Below are 22876 nucleotides of genomic sequence, written 5' to 3'. Positions count from 1 at the left end.
GAGTGCTCTGTGGGGGTGGGGGGTGAGCTCCTCTAGGGATCGGTGGAGACTGATGCTTCAGGGGTGGCCAGAGTGGGGCTTGTTCTCAGGGATCTTTGAGCACAGGAAATCTGGTTTACAGGCAGTTTTGTGGCAGTCTTTGAAATCTTCTGGAGTTTCTATGGCTCTAAAGCAGGGTTTTCAACAGCAGCACTATTGACATGTTAGCCTGGATAATTCTTTCTTGTGGGAGGAGCCGTCCTGTGAGTCTGAGGATGTTCAGCAACGTCCCTGGCCCCACTGGATTCCAGCAGTGCTCTTGCAAGCTGTGACAACAAAGATGTCTCCAGACAGGGCCACATGTCCCTTCGGGGCACAGCCACTGCCAGTTGAGAAGCACCGCTGTAAACCGTGAGCTGAAAGCATTTCCAGTGGGACCCTAAGCCCTTTCGAATAAAGAACTCTCCAGGGCCATGTTTCTTAGCCATTCTTTTGTTTTCATTGTTGTTTGCTGGGGAGAAAAAATAATTCTTCCTAACTAGTGAGATTAAATACCAAGGAATAACATTTTGTCTCGAAGGTTTGAGTTTTGGAGGACCAGAAGCCATGGTAAGATCTCCTTTCTCTTTTTCTTTTTGCCCACTCAAGAACCAGCTTTTGCTCCCTTCAGGTGACCCCCTTCCCTCCCGTGGAGAAAGCACGCTCTAGGAGATTGAAACAGGGATGATACACGTGTCCCTGGTGGGAGAAATCTTGGATGCCCAGGAAGGGAGGTATTGGCCAGGGCGTAGCCATCTGGGCATGGCCTTGGGCGCTGGTGGTGGTTGGGTTGGTGGTGAATGGAGTGGAGACCTCAATGTCAGCTGTGTTGAGCACCTTGCCCTGGGCTCTCGACATCATAATCCCCCCGCCCCAGTGGGGTCATAACAGAGGCTCTGAGCTCAGAGCAGCTTCTATGCTGGCCTTGCCTGTGGGCACCATGGCAGCTCTATGGTAAGTCTTGGCCAAGGGCTGGACTGGATGGGGTTGACTGGGAGTCCTTCCCGCACAGGCATTCTGATTCTTACATTTCCTGATGAGTTTTGCATGGAAATCCACTTTGGACCATTCCTTCTGAGGCAGTGCTCTGGGGCTCAGAAGCAGGTTGAGGATGCCATTAGCCTGTGGATGCTATGGTGGGCACACCCTGGTGGCCCCCATATGTACCCACGTTCTACTCTGTGTGAAGGTCGGGTACTGGCAGATTACTACTGCGTGCACAGGTGACACTGGGCTTCCCTGCAGGAATAAATAGCTTTGACTTGCTTCTGGATGTTGAAGTGCAGAGATCCTCACCTTAGCCCAAGCCCCTGCTGCTCCTGGGACTCACACTTAAATATCTTCGTAGCAGAAAATCTTTACGTAATGGACTTGACACTCTGTGGGACAGGATGTTGACAAGACAAATGAGGAAATTACTAGGTCTGCAGCTCACTGAATCAGCCCGCTTTCACCTGCTGCCCAGAGATAACTGGGCCCTATGCAACTCTGGGTTTCTGTGCTCCAGGGACCACTCCCTGCCATGACAGCTGGGCTTTGGGGACTGTGCTGGTCCCTCCTCATTGCCTCTGCTGACTCTGCTCCACCCAGAGAAGCCTTAGGGGTAGGTAAGTAGGCAGCTCTGTCTGGGGAGACTTGGGCACATAGTTGAATAGGGAGGCCCTGGCCCTGCCACGAAGAAACCAAGCTGGGGCTGGGCACAGTGGCTCACACCTGCCTCTAATTTCAGCACTTGTGGAGGCCAAGGTGGGAGGATTGCTTGAGCCCAAGAGTTTGAAGCTGCAGTGAACCGTGATGACACCACTGCATTCTAGCCTGGTCGACAGAGTGAGACCCTGTCTCAAAAAAACCTCCCAAAACACACACACAAAAGAAACCAAGCTGGCCATGGTGAGGAGCTCAGCAGAAAGGAGGCGAGAACGGGAGCTGGGAGGCGGTTCCAGTGCGGTCCCCACCATAGATCCCCTGTAGGGTCTTGGGCAGGCTCATTTCATGTACCAGATCTTGTGTCTGAATGAGGACGTGAGCTTGGAGCAGTGCTTCCCAACCTTTGTCCCATCAAGGCACACAGAAAATGGTGATGTGGCAGGGTGAGCAGACCAGCTTAGTGCTCAGGCCATCACGAGCCTCCTGCTTGTCAGTGTCTGGGCACACGTATCCCCCATCTGTGTGTGGTACGCTGGCTGCAAAGTCTTGTTGTGAGTAACCAAGAACCTGCGCTAGAACTTTGGCATTAAAAGGCTGTCACCCCGCAGGATTGCACGAAATCCTGTGGGAAGCCCCTCCCCAGCCCCACTCATATTGCCTGCGTGCTGCCCCCTCCGCTTCTCTGTGTGGAAAGACTGTGGGTAGGGAGGGAGGCGTGGAGTCTTGGTCACCACTTCTGGTCTGTACTATCTCCAGGTGGGGCATCAGGGAGGATGCTCCTGTGTCTCTGGGACTCAGTCGCTACTATCTGTTTACCAGCTCCTGTCTGTGAATTCAGGGCTCCGTTATAGGGGCCTCCTGGAATGTCTGTTCTTCTTCATCTCTTTCTGTTGGGGTTCTTGGAAAGTCATACTGGGATTCTGTTGCAAAGCTGCCAGGATTCCTGCAGCAACCTCCAATGTCCAGAAGCCTTGGGGAAGGGCAGCTTCTTCAGTCCTCTCTGCCCAGTGCTGCCTGACAGACCCTGGGCTCAGCGGTGGGTCAGCGAGTCCTGAGTCCAGGACCAGGTAGGGAGCAGTGTGGCTGTGATCTGAGTCACAGTGACAGTGATGTTAGACGTGTCCACATGTCCTGCCCTCCCCTTCTATGTGGGAAGAGATTTCATGGAGAAGAAGTGAGTTTTGTTCTGTTTCTAGCAATTCAAACTGCCCTTGAAAGCGTGGGACAGTATTTAGGGAGGTGCCTGGAAGAGCGCGGGCCTTGAGCCAGACAGTCCTGGGTTCGAATCCTGACCAGGCCTTTTAGGGGTGTGTGATCTTGTGGCTCACTGTGGCCTTTTTGAGCTGTGCTGCCTACGTCTGTAAGATGGACATATGATGCCCTAAAGGGTTCGGTGGGAATGGATGTTGGCAAAGTGCCCATGGCGCATCAGGGACTGAGCCAGCCTTGGCGCAGTGGGTCATCCTCTGTCTGCCTGGGGTGCTCAGTGGAGGCAGAGGTTGTTTAGGTGGGTGCAGGGGTTGAGGAGCTGAAGTGGAGCATCCTCCTCATCCCCAGGCTCCACGACCCTGTGACTGCTGAATCCCAGCTGATTTCACCTGGGGAGGCAGGAGAGGGTGGAACCAAGGTGGAAAAGAAAGAAGAGATCTTTCAGGAAGAGAGAGGTTGCAGAGGGAAGGAGGACCTGGAAGGGCGGTGTGGAGCCAGCAGGGATGTGGACCTGTAGAACTAGAGAGAGGTGGGTGGACGTCAAAGTGGTGATGAAGAGGACTGGGCGGGTTGGGCAGAGGTGTCCTCACCAATACTGCGGCCATGCCTAAGGGACGGGGAGAAGTGGGCAGATGGCCTTGGCTGTTATCAGGCGCTGTGTCTGCATTCTTGTGAGGGGCAGGGGCTCCGGGGTCTGGCCATGCCGTGCAAGTGTGGCTAGAGGCTTGGGCATGTGGCATCCTTTCTGAAGCTGGAAGGGAACTTAGGAATCATGGAGGCCCACCCCTTCACCTGACAGAAGGGGAAACTGAGGCTCAGAGGGACGGCACACATGTCGATGGGATTCCAATCCCCGTCCCACCTCTGAAGCACTTCTCCTCTAAGCCGCAGTCCTGTTCTCTTGCCCAGCCTGGGGCCAATGGCAACACCTACCTCTGAGGATTTTTGTTAGGACTAGATGAGATAGTGCAGGTGAGTGCTTGGCCTGAGCCTGGCATGCTGCTCTAAGCTATGTTAGCTTTTTAAAACATTAGTATGGACTGGTTTCTCCAAGGTCCAATGGCAGGTTGTGGCTGGGCCAGCTTAGAACCCGGCATTCTAGAAACTGTGTGTGCCTTTGCTGAAGCAAGGCCGCGTTTCATGCTGGGATAGTGCTTGGTGGTGACTGGAGTAAAGGTGATCAGGTGATTTCCACAGAGCAATGGGCCCCTGAGGCTCAGAGGGAGTCTTGGGTGGGGATGGCCATCACGTGCTGTGCTGTGACAGGGACAGATAGAGGCTGGTGAGTGGCCTGGGCTCAGTGGCCTTTGTGGACTGAAGATGGAAGAGATGGCATTGTCTACCATGGTTGGCCAGCATGCATCTGGGGTGGGCCATCTTGCTTGGTTGGAGCCTGGAGAGGGCCAGGGATGTTCTCGTTAGATGCTCCTGTGGTCCTTGTTGGAGGGCAGGCTCAGGAGAAGAGGGAACTAGCACTCAAACGCTACGCCTTGCCAAGAAGCCTTGCATACAGCCTCTGAGAGGTGACCGCCACCATCCCCTGGTGCCACAGCACTTTGTCCTTTATCATGGTGCTCGCTGCCACGTGTTGGGGGCATGTGTGCGATTGTATGTGTTGGTCTCTGTGTCCTGTGCAGCCATCACCCTCTGTGTCCTCTGTGTGTGTGACACTTCCTTTGTATCTAATACACGGCCACCGAGGATCTTGGCATCACGGCTGAAATGTGGACTTTGAGACCGGCTAGTCCTCGTTTTGAATCCTGGCCTTACCGTACTGTGAGAGCTCACTGGACCCCCTGAACCTCGTGTTTCTTATCTGCAAGATGGAGCAGTCCAGCTGCCCTGCAAGCATTGGCACTCAGTGTGCCGGGGCACAGGAGCACCTTAGGTGCTGGCGAAGGGTATCACTGTTTGCTGACCGGAGGGAGCTGATGGCTTTGCGGGAGGTGCTAAGCAATTGTGAGGTGTCACATGTGTGTGACATCTTAGGAGTATCTGGGGCATTGAGAAGGGGCGGATCCTGGCCGAGGTGTGCAGGAATTGCTCATGGAAGGGGCAGGGCAAGGCAGGGCAGGGCAGGGGCAGGGCTGGGGCAGGGCTGGGGCCAGACCTCGGAGGAACATGTTTTGTTCAGTAAATATTGAGTGCTTCGTGTGTTCCGGAGATGGTCAACCACTGCTGTAAGAGAATCAGACCCGTGTCCTCACTGTGTGGTGCAACAGGCAGATACTCACTTAGGGACTCCCTAAGTGGCTTGTTTTCAGCAGCAGTGTAGACCAAGTGCTGCCCCAAGAGTTCAGGGGAGGCAGCAACCAGCAATGACTGGGGAAATCAGGGAAGTCTTGCAAGAGGAGAAAGTGCGACGTGGGAGTGGTGTTCCTGGTGGCATCATGGCTGGGAGGTCTGGCCGAGCCTGGGGTGATGAAGGAACCCCAAGTCTTTTGAGCTTGGGGGCTCGGGACAATGAACAAGGATCCTTGTGGCAGACAGGACAGTGGCCTCTCTGGGGTGCTCCAGCCCAGGACTTCTCCGTGGCAGAACTCAGGATGACTACCTGATTAGGGGGCTCGGGTCCCTAGGGAGGAGTTGGTCTGCCCTTGTTGTGGGGAGAGACTTATCCCTGGGCTCAAAAGTCAGTCCCCAGGAAGACACCCCTGTGGCCTGGTGGGGGCTGGGGGAGGATTGGACCCAGCTTTGCTCGGCCAGGTGTCTAGGGAAGCCCCTTGCCTTCCTGGGGTCGGCTCCGTCTGTGCACCCCAGGCCTGGGGGCAGGAGACCTAGCCTTTGTGTGGGCACCCCCTCCTCTCCTTGGGCTGCTGAGCAAAAGAATACAGGGTGAGGCTTTAATGTTTCAGCAGGTCGGGCTGGTGCCTCTCAGAGACCCCGTTCCGAGGCCACCCTGTGATGAGGTGGGGGCACGGGGCTGAGGGCAGGGAAGAAGCGGAAGAACAGCAGAGCAGCAGCTCTCCCTGCCCCCTTCGCGGTGGCTTGGGCGATAAACTGCTTATCCTCAGGTTGTCTCCCTGAGCCGAATGCAGAAGTGTGTTATTTAAATTTCAAAATCACATTCTTCTTCTAACAGCTGTCAGAGGCTCTGAGTGTCAACGAAAATTGGGCTTTAGCTGCAGCTCTGTCACCTCCGACACCTCCCCTTTCAGGGAGAATTCATCTGATGGCCAGGGAGTGGGTGTGGGGTGCAAGAGAGCGGGGGCTGTGGGGACAGGGAGAGGTGGACTGTCAGGCGCTGGAGACAGGTGACTGAGCGGCTCTCACGGTGCTTGGGGCCGCCAGGAGGAAGGCAGTTTCCCTTTCTGCAGGGGCCAAAGCTGGAGGGATCGGCATTTTCCCTCTTCTGTTTTCGTCTGCTCGCTCTCTCTGTCAACGCCAGTGACCTCAGGCTCTTGTCAGTGGGTAGAAGGATTTGCCGGCACTAAGGTGTGAGCAGAGTGTTGGTGACTTCATCTTTGGTTGCCTTTGTGTCCAAGTGAGAAATTGCTATGAGAAAGACCAGGAGGAACAAAATGTAGTGTCCCCTCCCACCAAAGCCTCTTTCATGGTAGTATTTCAGGTGCTGTGGTTGAAGTGAGATTTTTTTGGATGAAGGTATTTTCTGGTACCCTCCAAATAACATCGTCCAGGGAGCCACCTGCCTGCTTCTCCTTCCATGTGTGGGGCAGGCCCCGCCAGCACCTGGGGTGGGGGGTAGCTCTTGGCCGGATGCCCCTGCTCGGTGCTGCTCCTGAGACGGCACTGGTGGGGCTCCGTGCTCCCTGAGCACGCCCTGGCTTCGCCATCAACTGCACTCGCTCCGGCTCAGAAAACAGGATGTGAGCACCTGCACTGGGCACTCCCCTCCCACCCGTGTGTGCATGCTCCTGTAACCCCGTGCTGTGCACGGCGAGCAACAGCGGGAGAGGGGTCATTGTGTGACAGGAACACGTGTGTGTGTCTGGTGTGTGGAGAGTGTAAGTATGCATGGCATATGCATGGGGTGTGTGTGTGTGAGGTGGGGTGTGTGTGTGTGTGTGTGGAGTCGGTAGATATGTATAGGCAGTGGTGTGTGTGTGTGTGGTGGTGTGTGTATGTGATGTGTGTGAGGTGGAGTGTGTGTGTGTGGGCATGGTGATATGTGTAGGCGGTGATGTGTGTGTGGTGGTGTGTGTGTATACGTGATGCGTGTATGTGGTGTGAGGTGGTGTGTGTGTGTCTGTAGTGGTGTGCGTGGGGTGTGTGTGAGATAGTGTATGGAGTGCCTGTGATGTGTGTGTGGTGGTACTGTGCATGGCAGTGTGTGTGTAATGTATGTGTTGGTGTATGTAGGTTGTGGTATGTAGTATGTGTTTAGAGGTAATGTGTGTCAGTGGTGGAGTGTGTGTAGGTGTTTGTGTGTGTAGGTATGTGTTAGCATGTGTGGATGTGGGGTAACGTATGTGTGCTGGTGTGTGTGATGTGTGTGTGGGACAGGGTGTGCATAGGTGTGATGTTCATGAGGTGTGTGTGGAGTGTGTGGGTGGGCAGTTTGTGTGTGTACCAGGGGTGTGTATGAAGTAATATGGGGTGGTGTGTATGTATGGTGGTGTGTGTGTGTAGGTGTGTGTAACGTAGTGTATGGGGTGTTGTGTGTGTAGTGTGTAGGTGTGAGGTGGTGTGTATGTAGGTGTGTATGAGGTAGTGTATGGGGTGTTGTATGTGTTGCGTGTGTGTGTGGGGTGGTGTGTGTGTGGGGTGGTGTATTGTGTAGGTATCAGGTAGTGTACGAGGTGTGTGCGTGGGTGTGTGTGGTGTGTGGAGTGGTATATGTGTGGGGTAATGTGTAGGTGTTTATGAGGTAGTGTGTGGGTTGTGTGGTGTATGTAAGTATGTGTGGGGTGGTGTATGTGTAGGATGGTGTGTGCATAGGTGTGTGTGTAGGTGTGTATGGGGTAGCGTATGGGCTGTTGTGTATGTGGTGTGTATGTGTAGTGTGTGTAGGTGTGTGTGGGGTGGTGTGTGGGTGTGAGGTAGTGTATAGGGTGTTGTGTATGGTGTGTACATAGAGTGTGTGTGGGGTGGTGTGTGTGTAGGTGTGTGCATGTATGTTGGTGTGTGGGGTGGTGTATGTGTGGGGTGGTGTGTGTAGGTGTGTGGTGTGTGTAAGGGTGTGTGTAGATGTGTATAGGGTAATGTATGGGGTGTTATGTGTGGTCTGTGTGGTGTGTGGGGGTGATGTATGTGTGGGGTGTTGTGTGTGTGTTGTGTGTATATGTGTATAGGGTAATGTATGGGGTGTTGTGTGTAGTGGTGTGTGTGTAGGGGTGTGTGTAGGTGTGTATGCAGTAGTGTGCGAAGTGTGGTATGTATGTGTAATATGTGTCTAGAGTGTGTGTGGGGTGGTGTGTGTGAGGTAGTGTATGCGGTGTTGTGTGTGTGGTATTGTCTATGGTATATGGAAGTCGCATTAAATTGGTTTATGTGTGGGGTCATGTGTTTATAGGTGTGCATGGTGTGTGTGTAGGTGTGTATGGGGTAGTGTATGGGGTGTTGTGTGTATGGCATGTGTAGGTGTGCATGGGGTGCAGGCGTATATGGGGTAGTGTATGGGATGTGTGTGTGGTGTATGGTGTGTATGTAGGTGTGTGTAGGGTGATGTATATGTGGGGTGGTGTGTGTGTAGGTGTGTGGTGTGGTACATGTGGTGTGTGTGAGGTAGTGTATGGGGTGTTGTGTGTGGTGTGTGTAGGTGTGTGAGGTATATGGGGTGTGTGTGGTGTGTGTATGTAGATTTATGTGTGTAGGTATGTGTGAGGTAGCGTATGGGGTGTGATGTGTGTATAGGTGTGTGTGTACGTGTGTATGGGGTAGTATATGGTGTGTGTGTGTAGGTGTGTATGGGGTAGCATATGGGGTGTGGTTTGTGTATAGGTGTGTGTACGTGTGTATGGGGTAGTGTAGTGTGTGTAGTGTGTGTGTAGAAGTGTATGGGGTAGTGTATGGTGTGTTTTGTGTGTGGTGTGTGTGTGTACGTGTGTATGGGGTAGTGTATGGTGTGTTTTGTGTGTGGTGTGTGTGTGTACGTGTGTATGGGGTAGTGTATGGTGTGTTTTGTGTGTGGTGTGTGTGTGTACATGTGTATGGGGTAGTGTATGGTGTGTGTGGTGGTGTGTGTGTGTATGTGTGTATGGGGTAGTATATGGGGTATCGTGTGTGTGGTGTGTGTGTGCGGATTATGGGATAGCATATGGAGTGTGGTGTATGTGGTATGTGTATAGGTAATGACTATTAATATGGGGGTAGTGTATGGTGTGTGTGTGGGGTGTGTATGGGGGTAGTGTATATAGTGTGTGTGTGGTGTATATGGCATGTGTGTAGGAGTGTATGGGGTAGTGTATGGGGTGTCGTGTGTGTGGTGTGTGTGTTAGTGTGTATGGAGTAGTGTATGGGGTGTGGTGTGTGGTGTGTACGTGTGTATGGGGTAGTGTATAGTGTGTTGTGTGTGTGGTGTGTGTATATGTGTATGGGGTAGCGTATATAGTGTGTGTGGTGTGTATAGGTGTGTATGTGTACATGTGTATGGGGTAGTGTATATAGTGTGTGTGTGTATGGGGTAGTGTATGGGGTGTGTGTGTGATGTGTGTACATGTGTATGGGGTAGTGTATATAGTGTGTGGTATGTGTGGGTGTGTTTGTAGGTGCGTATGGGGTAGTGTATGGGGTGTTGTGTGTGTGTGTGGTGTGGTGTGTGTTTGCATGTCAGTGTGTGTGGGAGTGGCTGTGGGTTTTTGGCAGTAGCCTTCTGTCTGAAGGGATAGGGAAGGAAGGGAAGAAGGGACAGGGAGGGAGGGGCCAGAGTGGCTCAGAACAGTATCAGCTCTGACTATCAGAGCAATGACTCCCCAGCCCCCTGTTCATCCTCTTAGGGGAGCCGTGGAAAGAGGGCTCAAGGGTGAACAGGGAGGGGCATTAGAAAAAGGGAGGCCATCTTTGCCTGATCAGCAACAGAAATGAGTGGAGTGCACTTGGTTCGTGTGTTTGGGGCCTCCTGTGTCTGGAGGGTTCCGAGGTAACTCGGAGCTTAGGCTCAGAAGGAAGGTGTGTGAATTTATCCCCAGATATTCACTGAGCACCCTCTGTGGGCCTTGCCTTGTTCGAGGTGCTGAGGATACATCAGCGAACAACACGGGCGGGTGCTGCTCGTATGGAGTTTATGTTCTTCTATTAACTGGAGACAGAGAAGAATAGAAAACAAGCCAACAAACAAATTAACAAGACATGTGAGATAGTGAAGAATGCCAAGCTGAGAATTAAAAATAGCGTGATGGGACAGAGGTGACTGGGAACGCCAAAATCTGACTCACAGGAAGGATCCAGCCATGGGAAGATCAGGGAAATGGCAGAGGGAACAGCTAGCCAAATGCCTGGGTGGGGTCCTGCCTGTGGAGGGTGGGGCTCAGGGAAGCACATGTGGCTGGGTGGTGAGAAACCATTGGAGGCATTGAGGCAGTTGACTAGCACAGTATGATCTATGTGTTTGAAAAGATGACTCTTGCACTCTGGAGGATGGATCATGGGGGTGGGCACAGAGCAGAGTGGAGCCAGGGAGATCAGTTAGGAGGTTGCTGCAGACGGTCGTAGGTGAGATGGAGAGGATGCATGGGCTTGGAATATATTTTGGAGGTGGAGTTGAAGGGAAGTGGGATGAATTTATGGATAACTTGATATTTTGGACTTGAACAACAGTGATGCTGCTTGTGCCATTTACTAGGATGGAGAAGATGAGGGGAGGAACAGATTGGGAAGTTCAGTGGGCAGAAATTAAGAGTTCTGTGTTGGCCGTTTTAGGGTGGAGATGCCAATTAGATCTCCCCCTGGAAGTGCCAAGGACGCAGTTAGATGTAGGCCTGGAGTTCTGGGGAGAGGTCAGGGTTGATACATGGATTGAGAGTGAGTAGCATATAGATAGTGTTTAAAGCCACGGAACCATGAGGTCATGGAGGGAGGGTGTGTAGTCAGGAGAGAGCGAGGCTGGGTCTCACCAAGTAGAGGAGGAAGAGCTAGCAAAGGCAGCTGAGACTAGGGCCAGAGAGGGAGGGAGAAATCAGTCAGCTGTGTCAGGGAAGCCAAGACAAGTAGAGGTGTCAAAAAAGGGGAAGTGGGCCAGGTGTAGTGGCTCATACCTATAATCCCAGCACTTTGGAAGGTTGAGGCAGGCGGATCTCTTGAGTTCGAGACGAACCTGAGCAACATAGCAAAACCCCATCTCTACAAAATATACAAAAACTGGCAGGCATGGTGGCACATGCGGGTGGTCCTAGCTACCCGGGAGGCTGAGGTGGGAGGATTGCTTGAGCCCGCGAGGTCAAGGTGGCAGTGAGCTGTGATCATGCCACTGCACTCCAGCCTGGGTGACAGAGTTAGACTAGGTCTCAAAAAAAAAAAAAAAAAAAAAGAATAAATAAATAAAAAGAAAGAAAGGGGAAGTGGTTAGCCTGGTCAGATGCAACCCAGAAGTCAAGGCAGTGAAGTTTAGAGAAGTGACTTTCTGATTCAGCGACAGAGGCATTGAGGCAAGCCTCTGTCTCAATGCCTCCAATGGTTTCTCATCACTCTTAAAATAAAAGGTTCCAGCCACATGTGCTTCCCTGGGTCCCACCCAGGGAGGACCCCACGGGCAGGACCCCACCCAGGCGTTTGGCTAGCTGTTCCCTCTGCCATTTCCCATGATCTTGGTAGAATATCGTTCTTGGAGGGTGAGGTTGAAATGTTGATGTGGGGAGGATGGAGGAGAAAATGTGAAGGGAGCAGGTAAAATCAACAACCAGAAATCTACTCTTTCAAGCTTTGCTAGGAAGGGGAGGAGTGAAATAGGGGGCTGGGCAGTGGTCAAGGGAAGGCTTTGCTTTTGGTTTTGTTCTGTCTTGAGAAAAGCAATGATGGTGGCACATTTGTAACTTTTGGGAAAGATCCCGAGAAAGGGTGAAATTGAAGGATGTAAGCAGGAAGGGGCGATTTCAGGAGTGATGTCTTCAATAAGTGAGGAGGGATGGGTCCCTGTGGCATGCACCAGCACGCATGGCAGGGCAGCCTTTGACGAGGCTGGAGCTGGGTCCTTCCAACAGAGAGAAGGCAGAGCTGGGTGTCCAGGTGAGACAGGTTGGTCACTGGTGGGTGAGAAGGCGAGGGCATTTCTGTCCAAATCTATTTTCTCATCAAATACGAGTGAAGGTGCTATGGTCTCAATATTTGGTCCTGCTGACCAACAAATTTATAGGTTGAAATCCTAAACCCCAAAGCAAGGGTTTTAGGAAGTGAGGCCTTCGGGAGGTGATTAGAACATGAGAGTGGAGCCCTTATGAATGGAATTAGTGTCCTTCCAAAGGAGACCCCGGAGAGCTCACTTGCCCCTTCTGACAGGTGAGGAGGACACGGCCAGAAGACGGCTGTCTGTGAACAAGCAATTGAGCCCTCACCAGACACTAAATCCACCAGCACCTCGATCTTGGACTTTTCAGTCTTGAGAACCATGAGAAATAAATTTCTGTGATTTATTTATAAGCCACTCAGTCTGATATTTGTTATACCAGCCTAAACAGACCAAGACATAAGGTAATTAGCTTAAGCAGGGGAAGGCGAGAAATGGCTGCTTTAAGGCATTTGGAGCTGGAGATTGGGACTTCAAAGTGAGACCAGTTAGCCCATGTGTGTGTGTGTGTGTGTGTGTGTGTGTGTGTGTGTGTGTGTGGTTACCTAGTGACCTTTGGCTGCTCAGGAGCCAGCATGGAGTTGGGGTGGTTGGGTTTCACTGGGGTTATTGGTTTTTGACTATGATGGAGGAAGAGAGGAGGAGGAGAGGGGCTGAGGAGCTCAGGGTGTTGCGTGCAGGCTGGGAAATGTAGGTTGGGTAAGGAGGAACTGAGGACAGGGTAGGGGGACGGTGAGGGAGAGCAAGTGGCCGGGTCAGTGGGTCAGGGTCTGGGAGAGGTTGAGGGTTTTCTGGAGTGGGAATTCCAGAGAGGGAGCTGGAAGGTGAGGAGAGGGTGGCCTGAGGTTAGGAAGTGTGATGTCAGCCTTTCAACAGGGATTTGGATGTTGATGAAGGTCAAGGTCAAGGATATGACTATGGCAATGGGGAGCTAAGGGTAGGAGGAGATCACTAGAGGCGGATAGAGTGTTGTGCAGACAAACTGTCCCTGTTGCGTGGAGGCCTCTAGGAATGGTGCCTGGGAAGGGATGAACCGGAGATGGTGAGCCAGGTGTGAGGTCATTCCTGAGAGAGCGGAATGGCAGGTTGGTGAGTGACAGCCTCCAGAGGAGTGGGGGCAGCTGATGACATGAACTTCCCAGGAGGACAGATGGGGCAGAAATGATGAGGAGAAAGGAGACCCACAGCCATCCATGAGCTGCCCAGTGGCCACTTCTTTCAAAATTAGGATGCTAAATAACAAAGTCACTGATTTTACAAAATGCATTGATTTACCCAAACTAAGGCTTTGAATTGTTTTTCATAGTTTTAGAAATTGACATTTAATGGTTTTCATGGCTTTTGAAGATTTTTGCAAATGGTCTTCATAGCTGTATTTTAAGATATATTCAGCTTTTGGGGAGCTAAGGGTCATGAGTTCATGTGGACTTCTTATGGTGAGAAAAGTGTATTTCATAATCAGTAAACAAAAGTTTAGCTTATGATGGGTGCTTCAAATCCTATGTCCATTCTCTACACCATCAAATAAAAAATGCTGAGGAAAGATTTAGGTTATCGCATCAATATGAAATGCCTCAAATTTGGTTTTTAATGGTTACAAATACAAAATTAAACCCAACTCATCATTGTGGGAATTGGTGTGAGAATGGTAAAAACCTCAAATATTTAAAAAAACCCCAAATACCAAAACTATATTCAAAAGAAATAGGGCACTCAAAAGTGGTTGAAAAAATTCCTTTGAATGTGAAAGAATAGAACTTAAATTTTTAGTTGTCAGAACCACAAAATTAAGACTAACGTGAAATTTGAGAACTTGGAGAAAGCATTTTAAGTGTGGTTAAAATTTGACAAACTATAAAATGCAATTTGAAAGGTTCCAAATTGATTTTATTTCAAATTGATGTTCAGTGTATTTGCCATTCGTCAAATTGATTTTTGGCAGGTTAACCTGCTTCCAAAAATGCAGGTTCACCTGGAGAGCGCTGGGTGGTCCCAGTGTCATGGTGGGGCTGGGAATGAGGGGAAAGTTCAGAAAGAAAGTTGAGATTATAAGGAAGCTTGGACTAAGACTTCCCAGGACTGATTTGAGGAGGGTGAGCACCCTGACCTACAGAGCAGTAGGGGACAAGGGTTCAGGTCCCATTGGATCCTTGGGCTTTGATTGACAACTGAAAGGACTGGGAGGCAAAGCTCTGGGATTGGTCTTGTCAGCTCCTGCGGATGGGGACACTGATGTATTGCTTCCAGCTAGATGTTACGGTGCTCTTGGCCCCCACTCCCGGTGGTGAAGGGGCCCAGAAGGAGGAAGATGCCCCGAGATCTTGCTTGGGATGGAGCAGAGGAAGCCCTGAAGATCTTTTGCTTATGGAAGGGAAGACTGGGGACCGTTTTATCTTTTGCAGCATAGTGTGTAGAGGCCGGAGCACAAGGGACTGTCTTCTTTTCCTAGCAGGGCAGTGTAATGTGAAGGTAGCCTGAGAGGTGAGATGGGAGGGAGGACCTTTCCAGCCATGGGACACTTTATTTTTATTTTTATTTTTTTGTTTAGACAGAGTCTCGTGCTGTCACACAGGCTGGGGTACAGTGGTGAGAGCCCTCAGCTCACTGCAACTTCCACCTCCCTGGTTCAAGCAGTTCTTGTGCCTCAGCCTCCTGAGTAGCTAGGATTACAGATACGCACCATCACACCCAGCTAATTTCCATATCTTTAGTAGAGATGGGGTTTCACCATGTTGGCCAGGCTGGTCTCGAATTCCTGGCCTCAAGCGATCTGCCTACCTCGGCCTCCCAAAGTGCTGGAATTACAGGTGTGAGCCACTGCACCCGGCCAGGTGACACCTTTTAAAACAAGCATCATTGCCTGTGCACTAAGGGTTGGAAACTGTAAGAGGTATTTTCATCCACATTGTCCCTTTTTCTCTTAGCGTAGTCCTCTGTGTAGGCAGGTAGGTATTCTATCTCAGTTTTGCAGGTAAGGAAAGTGAGGCTCAAAGAGGTTACACAACCTGTGCACACTTGCTCTGATAGTGGCCCAGCCAGGTCCTCCATCTTCCCCACAAGCCACTGCTGGACCAGGGTCTCTGCTTTTTCTGGGACCCCACACTCAAAAGGGAAAGTTTCCATTTGTTTACTTGTGATCTCTCACCTGAGCTAGAATGTGAGCACCAGGAGGGCAGGAGACTTGGTGGTTTTATTCGTCAGTCCAGCCTTACTTTCCACACAGTGGGTTGTAGGTGTTTGTTGCAAAAAATAAATGGATCTTGAGGGCAGACTGGGGTTGGATGCCCCATGAGGAGATCCAACATGAAGTGTGGAGGTGATGCTCATCCAGCATGAGGTGTGGAGATGACAGTCATCCAGCATGAGGTGTGGAGGTGATGGTCATGGTGGCTTTAACCCTACAGGGAGGGCTGGGATTAGGGGCAACTCCCTGGAGTCTCTGCTCCTGGACCCTCCCTTTCTCTAGCTGCCCTTCCTGTCTTCCTTCCAACCCTGCTGAGAGTTTATTTATTCTGCATCTCATTGGGAGTTGCCCCTCTGCTCACCCTTATACCCCTAATTATTTGGGGGTGTCAGTTGACTATCCTTCTTTTTGAAACTCTTGCCTTCCATGAAATCAGCATCTCTTGGTTTTCCACCAGCTGAAGGTCCACTCCTTTCCAGCCTGCATTGAGCATAATGGAGCTCTGTCCTGACTTACTTCCTCTTCTTTGTTCTCATCCCCAACCTAGGGAGCCTCACTGAGTTATGTGACTTTCTACAGCCTCCAGTGTCAACCATGCCAAGTTTTGCGTCTTTAGCCCAGACCTCTTTCCTAAACTCCTGGCTTGTGGACCCTTCTGCCTATTCAACATCTCCACTTCGACATCTGATAGACATCTCAAACTTAAGTCAAAAACAGAATGGTCCATTTCATTCTGCCTCTCTTCTTTCCAAGTCTTTCCTTGTTCGTGAGATGATATCTCCATCTACTTGGTGCTCAGGCGAAAAACCCAAGAGGTTTTCTTGATTTCTCTCTCTCCTCCCACTCAAAATATAAGCAATCCTGTTGGCTTTATCTCTAAATTATATGCAGAACGGGCTCACCTTTTGCCCTCTCTGCAGTCACCACCCCACCCCAGCCTCCACTAGCTTCCTGCTACTGCAATAGCCTGTGACTGGTCTCCTTTTCTGCCTGCCACCCTCAGATATACCCTCAGTTCCATGTGTCAGTGAATGAGATCATGCGCCTTCCTCCTTAATGCTCTCCAGCGCTTTGCATTTTAGAATAAAATCTGAAATTCTTACCTGCTCCCCAAGGTCTCTCCTGACTGTCCCTCTGACTTCTACTTCCTCTAACTTCTGCCTCCTCTGGGAAGCTCCGGCAACCTTACCCTTCGTTTTGACTAGGAATGTGCCAAGCTCATAGCTGTCTCAGGACCTTTGTGCTTGCTCCTCCTTTTGCTTGGAATTCCCTTTCCATGTTTTTGTGTGTGTGGTCCATTACTGCCCGTCATTTTAGTCATTCTACCTCAACTTGATGTCATCTCTTCGGAAAGGCCCTCCCTCATTCCCTGGTCATTCTTTTTCTTTTTTTTTTGAGACACAGTCTTGCTTTGTCTCCCAGGCTGGAGTGCAGTGGCGCGATCTCGGCTCACGGCAACCTCTGCCTCCCAGGTTCAAGCGATTCTCCTGCTTCAGCCTCCGGAGTAGCTGGGATTACAGGCACCTGCCACCACACTCGGCTAATGTTTGTATTTTTAGTAGAGATGGGGTTTTACTCTCTTGGCCAGGCTGGTCTTGAATTCCTGGCTTCCACTGATCCACGTACCTCAGCCTCCCAAAGTACTGGGGTTATAGGCCTGAACCACTGTGCCCAGCTGGTCATTCTCTTTTAAATTCCCTTATTTTGCTTTCTTTAAATTTCCTTCCTTCCTCCCTCCCACCCTCCCTCCCTCCCTGCCTGCCTGTTGTCCCTCCCTTCCTTTCCTCCTCCTCCTTCTCCTCCTCCTTCTTCTTCTCTCTCTGTCTCTCTCTTTTTCCCTGTTTTCCTCTCTCTTTCTTTCTTTTTTTGAGCCTGAGCCTCACTCTGTCGCCCAGGTTGGAGTTGCAATGGTGCGATTTTGCCTCTCTGCAACCTCTGCCTCCTGGGTTCAAGCCATCCTCCTGCCTCAGCCTCCCGAGTAGCAGGGATTACAGGTTCACGCCACCACTCCCAACTCATTTTTGTGGTTTTAGTAGAGATGGGGTTTTGCCGTGTTGGCCAGGCTGTAACTCCTGGCCTCAGTGATCCGCCCGCCTCGGCCTCCCAAAGCGTTGGGGTTACAGGTGTGAGGCACTGCGGCCGACCTTATTTATGTATTTATGTGTTTACTATCAGTCTTTCCCTCACTAGAGTGAAAGCTGCAGGAGAGGGAAGATTCTTTCTTTCCTGCACATAGCTGGATTTTAGGGCCTGGCATGTAGTTGGTGTATGAAAATATTTGTTGACCGGTTACTAATGCAGGGACTCAGGTTCTACTCTGGGAGAGGTGGGTATTGTTGGGTGTCTGTGTGTGTGTGTGTGTGTGTGTGTGTGTTCTTTGGTGTACACACATGCTGTTGAGTTTGCACAGTACCAGAGTAGGCTCCTTTTAGCCTGCCACGGTGGACCTGTGGCTCCGGCTTGAAGGAACGAGGTGAGACAGCAGGGCTTTCCCTGGCCCTCCATCCCTCCGAATCTCGCACTGGTGCGTTGGGTGGGCAAGTGGGAGAGGCACAAAATGTAAGGGATTATGCAGTTCAAAACCCGTCATTATTCAGGTAAAGAAATGAGACCGAGGCCGGGCGCGGTGGCTCACGCCTGTAATCCCAGCACTTTGGGAGGCTGAGGCGAGCGGATCATGTGGTCAGGAGATCGAGACCATCCTGGCTAACGCGGTGAAACCCCATCTCTACTAAAAATACAAAAAAATAGCTGGGCATGGTGGCAGGCACCTGTAGTCCCAGCTACTTGGGAGGCTGAGGCAGGAGAATGGCGTGAACCCAGGAGGCGGAGATTGCAATGAGCCGTGATGGCGCCACTGCACTCCAGCCTGGGAGACAGAGCAAGACTCCGTCTCAAAAAAAAAAAAAAAAAAAAAAAAGTAATGAGACCGAGAGAGGCACAAAGATTTACCTAGGGTCTTCTTCAGCTTGGAGAAGCAGAGACAGAATTAGGAACCATGTTCTTTAACCCCTATTTAAGTAGTAGAGCTCTACATCTTGGCCCAGGGGCCAAGGATGGGCTCAGGGACAGACACTGCAGCTACAAATGGGATGAGGGGCAGTTTCCTGGGAGGCAGGAAGGGTGGTTAAAACACCTGGGTCCTCATTGTCTGGGAAGCTTTACAGGATTTGGAGCCCCTCCTTTCTGCCCACAGGCTCATTTGTTATTGGAAGGTCTACCTTAAAGATCCTCTCTGTCGGGAGGTGGCAGAGGGGGATGAAACCGCTGGGGGGTGTGCTTAGGTGACAATAGCTGGCCAAAGACCATCTTCTGTGAAGGGTGGGTTTGCTAAATTGTGTGTTGGGTGAGGTGTGTGTGTTGGGTGAGGTGTGTGTGTGTGTTTGGGGAGTGGGCCAAGGGCAGCCCTGCGCCTCCCCTAAGCATTGGTTCTCAGTCTTTGGAAGGTGGCCTCAGAATCACAAGGAACTTGTGAAATCCAGATGCCCGGGTGCTAGCCACAGAGCTCCTGACTCAGTGGGGCCTGTGAGTCACAAATGCACCAGAGGTCAAGCGCCTTTTCTCTAAACCAGTGACTTCCTCCTCTGAGTGCATTGCGCACCACTGCTAGAATGGGAGATGGGGCCGACGAATACGTATTTTTATCTTTATTGCATTCTAATGTGTTAGAAAATTTCAGAACCAATGTAGGTGTTATCATTTAGGATAAATCTAGATAGGTATTGAAAAATGTAAAAGGTGAGTCAGTAAGGATTTAAACAGATTCATTATTTAAGAATTAAGGGATTTAGGCCCAGTGTGGTGGCTCATGCCTGTAATCCCAGCGTTTGGGGAGGCCAAAGCGGGCGGATCACCTGAGGCCGGGAGTTTGAGACGATCCTGGCCAACATGGCAAAACCCGTCTCTACTAAAAAATACAAAAAATAATTAGCCGGGTGTGGTGGCAGGTGCCTGTAATCCCAGCTACTCTGAGGAGGCTGAGGCGGGAGAATCGCTTGAACCTGGGAGGCAGAAGCTGCAGTGAGCTGAGATCATGCCACTGCACTCTAGTGGGTGACAAAGTGAAACTCCGTCTTAAAAAAAAAAAAGCATTAAGGAATTTAAAGAAAAAATTAATTAAACGTCAGTAGTAGAGGTGGTACTGTTAATATGACCAAAACAAGATAGGAAACTGAAGTTTGGTAAACCTATCTCAATATAAAAGTTAAATACATATTTAAAGAATATGAGTTTAAAGAGCACTCATATGCTTGCCTGCTGGGGATAGGGAGTTCCACTGTCTGGAACCACAGCTCAGTGGTACAGATGGACTCTTGGCTCAGGGCAGCACCCCAGGAATTAACAGGAGAGGCTGGGCTGGGTGTGGCTGGGGCAGGGCTATTGGGGAGGCTGAGCTGCAGCCTCTGGTTGTGCATCCCCCAGCTGGCCTGCCCCTCTGCTGCTGGCTGTGCTCCCTGGCTGGCTGCGCTCCCCCGGCCTGGCCCTTACCCAGGGAGGAGGAGGGGAGGAGATGAAGAAGCTAGAGTGTCCCCCAGGGCCAGGAGCCGAGGGCTGGGAGGATGACTTAACTGAGGTTTTGGAGAAGGCCAAGTGTTGTTAAATCCCTCCTCCCTCTCCCTTGGGCAGCTGTTTACCATTTACTCCTTGGCCATCAAGGCTGTTCTCAGCCGGCCTGGGAGACCCACCAGGGCTGGCGCTGGAGCACGTGTTGAGTTCAGGCTCTCCAGGGCCAGCCCAGGCCTGGGATCAATTTCTAGCTCCCGAATCTCTCTCAGGTCTTGTGTGGTCTCAGCTCTCAGTGCAGGGGATAGGGGCAGGGAGACGGAAGGGGCTGGGTTTCCTGAATCCCCATTCCCCACCCTTTGCACATTTTAGTTCAGGGGCTGTAGCCCCCGTGCCAGGCAAGGATTGTGAGGGGTCTTGGTAGGTGAGGTTTGTGTTTAGAATCCCCTACCTCCTTCTTCCCAGTGGGGACTCACCTTCCCAACAGGAGGGACAGGAGCCTTAGGGTGGATGGCAGGGCAGTGACTGTGTCAGAAGGGGTGTGCATCCAGTTAGCCTGCTGCAGATGGCAGTGGCTGTCCCTGTGCCGAGCTCTGACCCCACCATCTCCCTCATGATGAAAACGCAGTGCAGGCTGCCTCATTGGCGAGGTGCTTGGCAGAGCCTCAGAGCCCAGGCCCGCTCCTGGGGGCCTTTCTCCCATCATCCGGCCCACTTGAACCCAGTTCCTGCCAGGAGGATTAGAGGGGGCATCTTCCTGGTAACCAGGTAGGAGCTGCGTTTCTCGTTTTTTTTTTTTTCCTAGGAAATTTACCAAGTTTTTGCCCAGGAGTTTACATGTTCTGCCCCCTAGCAAAAGCTTTCACTATTCAAGCTCCAAATGGAAGCCACGGAGGCTATAATTACACCAGCATTAGCTCAGGAACCTGCTGAGAGGAGTGGGAACGGAGCACCTGGGGAACCTGGGGGCAGCCGCAGTCCTAAATTAGCTGCCATTCCGCTTGCAGTTGCTAACCTCCTCTCTGGGGTCCCTCCTGTTGTCTCTCCTCCACCTTGGCCCCAGGCCGCTCCACTCCTCCAGCCAGCAGCCAGCCAGCCTCTGACAGGTGCATCCCACGGCTGGCTTGGCAGAACCTGACCCTTAGAGGCAGTGTCCCCACAATAGCCCTAGTGTTGACAGGGATCCTGGGGTCCTTCTGGCCTGGGCAGAATGGTTTGGTAGCAGCTCAAGGAATTGTCTGAGAGGCCACATGCCCCAACGTGGCTGAAGGCCCTTGTCTTGGCAGTCCTTGCCTTGGTTTCCATGTTCAGTCATATTGAATTGCTTGCAGTTCCTCCCAGCGGTTGCCCCTGCTCCCCTCTGTGCCTGGGATCCTTTTCTTGCTGTCTTCACTTCCTCTGAGTCCTCCTGTAGATTTCAGCAGAGATATCACTGCTTCCAGGACCCACCCCCTGCCACCCTGGGTCTGGACAGGAGGGTTTTCTCTCTGCACCTGACTTCCCCTGACACAGAACTCACATTGGCATGGGCTGGTCCTCCGTCCCTAGCTGTGTCTCTGGCAGGGTTGCAGGCTTAGCGTCTGAGGAAGTGCCTGGCACATAGTAGATCCTCATTAACTATATATTAATGGATTGATTGGGAAAACAATCATTTCTTTTGATTCTCTTTCTGCCTTAATTTCTCCTAGCCTACTTCTTTTTTTTTTTAAAGGCTTATGTCTTTAAGAGTGGTTTTAGGTTCATAGCAAAGTTGAGAGGAAGGTACAGAGTTTCCATCTACCCGCTACTCCTCCCCAGGCACAGCCTCCCCAGCTATCAGTATCCCTCTATAGAGGGAGGCATTTGTTACAATTCTTGAACCTACATTGACACATCATTATGAGGCAATGCCTAGAGTTTACATTAGAGTTCCTCTTGGTGTCATACATACTTTGGGTTTGGACAAATGTCTAATGGCATGCATCCTCCATTACAGTATCATACAGAGTGGTTTCATTGCCCTAAAAATGCTCCATGTCTGCCTCTTCCTCCTCCCCTCCCCACCGACTCCTGGGAGCCACTGATCTCTCTGTTTTCCCTTTTTCAGAGTGTCATACCGTTAGAATCATAGGGTGTGATATATGTCTCCTTTCATGTAAGTTTCCTTCATGTCCTTTCATGATTTGATAGCTCATTTCCTTTTATCACAGAATAAGATTCTTTTGTCTGGATGTACCCTCCCCTCTTTTATTTTTACAACAAGAAGAGAGGGCACTTTTCTCTTTCTGCCTTTAAAGGGCTATTGTTGGCCAGGCGCAGTGGCTCATGCCTGTAATCCCAGCACTTTGGGAGGCCGAGGTGGGTGGATCACCTGAGGTCATGAGTTCAAGACCAGTCTGGCCAACATGGTGAAACCCCATCTCTTCTAAAAATAGAAAAATTAGCCGGGCGTGATGGCAGGTCCCTGTAATCCAAGCTACTCAAGAGGCAGAGGCAGAGGCAGGAGAATCACTTGAACCTGGGAGGCAGAGGTTGCAGTGAGCCAAGATCATGGTGAATGGCTTAGTCTTCGTTGATTATCCCCCAAGTTTCACGTCTGGGCTGGGCCCCACATGGTCCTGTGTTGATCACTGTTGTCTACTCTGTACCATTTTCCTTGCTTAATAATATTAGTCAACATTTTTTGAGCACTTGTTGTAAAATAGACACTGGCCTAAATACACTTATTCCATCACCCCTTAAATACCTATTGTATAGCACCTGCGTGTCAAACACTGGGTACTAGGGACACAGCACTGAGCACAGCCCTGCCTTCCTGGAGCTTGTATTTGATGCAAACAAACAAATTAGTGAGTACATACCATGGCAGATAGTGATGAGTGCTGTGGGAAAAACAGGTCAGAGTAGCGGGTACATGGAATGTGCATGGGGTGTTGTTACTATGTGTGGGGTGGTCAGGAAGGACTCACATATTAGATAACATTTGAACAGAGTCTTGAAGTAGATGAGGAGAGTGGTTGTATGGCTGTGGTTGGAAGGGAGAGACTTCCAGGCCAAGGGGAGAGTAAGTGCAAAGGCCCTGTGGCCAGGCCATGTTGGGAGTGTTCCAGGAATATCCAGGAGGCTGGGTTGCCTGGAATGGAGTGAAATGAGCTGGG

General features: G+C 51.0%; 1 protein-coding gene across 3 annotated transcripts in view; it reads left to right on the top strand.

Annotated features, from left to right (window-relative positions):
• The window catches only part of GFRA2 (GDNF family receptor alpha 2), a 97600-nt gene that overhangs the window by 14657 nt on the left and 60067 nt on the right, over nucleotides 1-22876 (top strand). The window contains exon 1 of one of the 3 annotated variants that reach the window (XM_021942095.2): nucleotides 652-1625. The exons of the other annotated variants lie outside the window; for them this stretch is intronic. Coding sequence (XP_021797787.2) covers nucleotides 1499-1625 — 127 coding nt within the window. The 5' untranslated portion in view covers nucleotides 652-1498. Of the gene's footprint in view, nucleotides 1-651; nucleotides 1626-22876 lie in introns of those variants that run through there. 3 annotated transcript variants of the gene reach the window in all.

The sequence above is a fragment of the Papio anubis genome, chromosome 8, assembly GCF_008728515.1.
Source record: "Papio anubis isolate 15944 chromosome 8, Panubis1.0, whole genome shotgun sequence".
Lineage (NCBI taxonomy): Eukaryota > Metazoa > Chordata > Mammalia > Primates > Cercopithecidae > Papio > Papio anubis.
The sequence above is the reverse complement of the archived record's forward strand: the minus strand, read 5'-3'. Positions and strand labels throughout refer to the sequence as shown.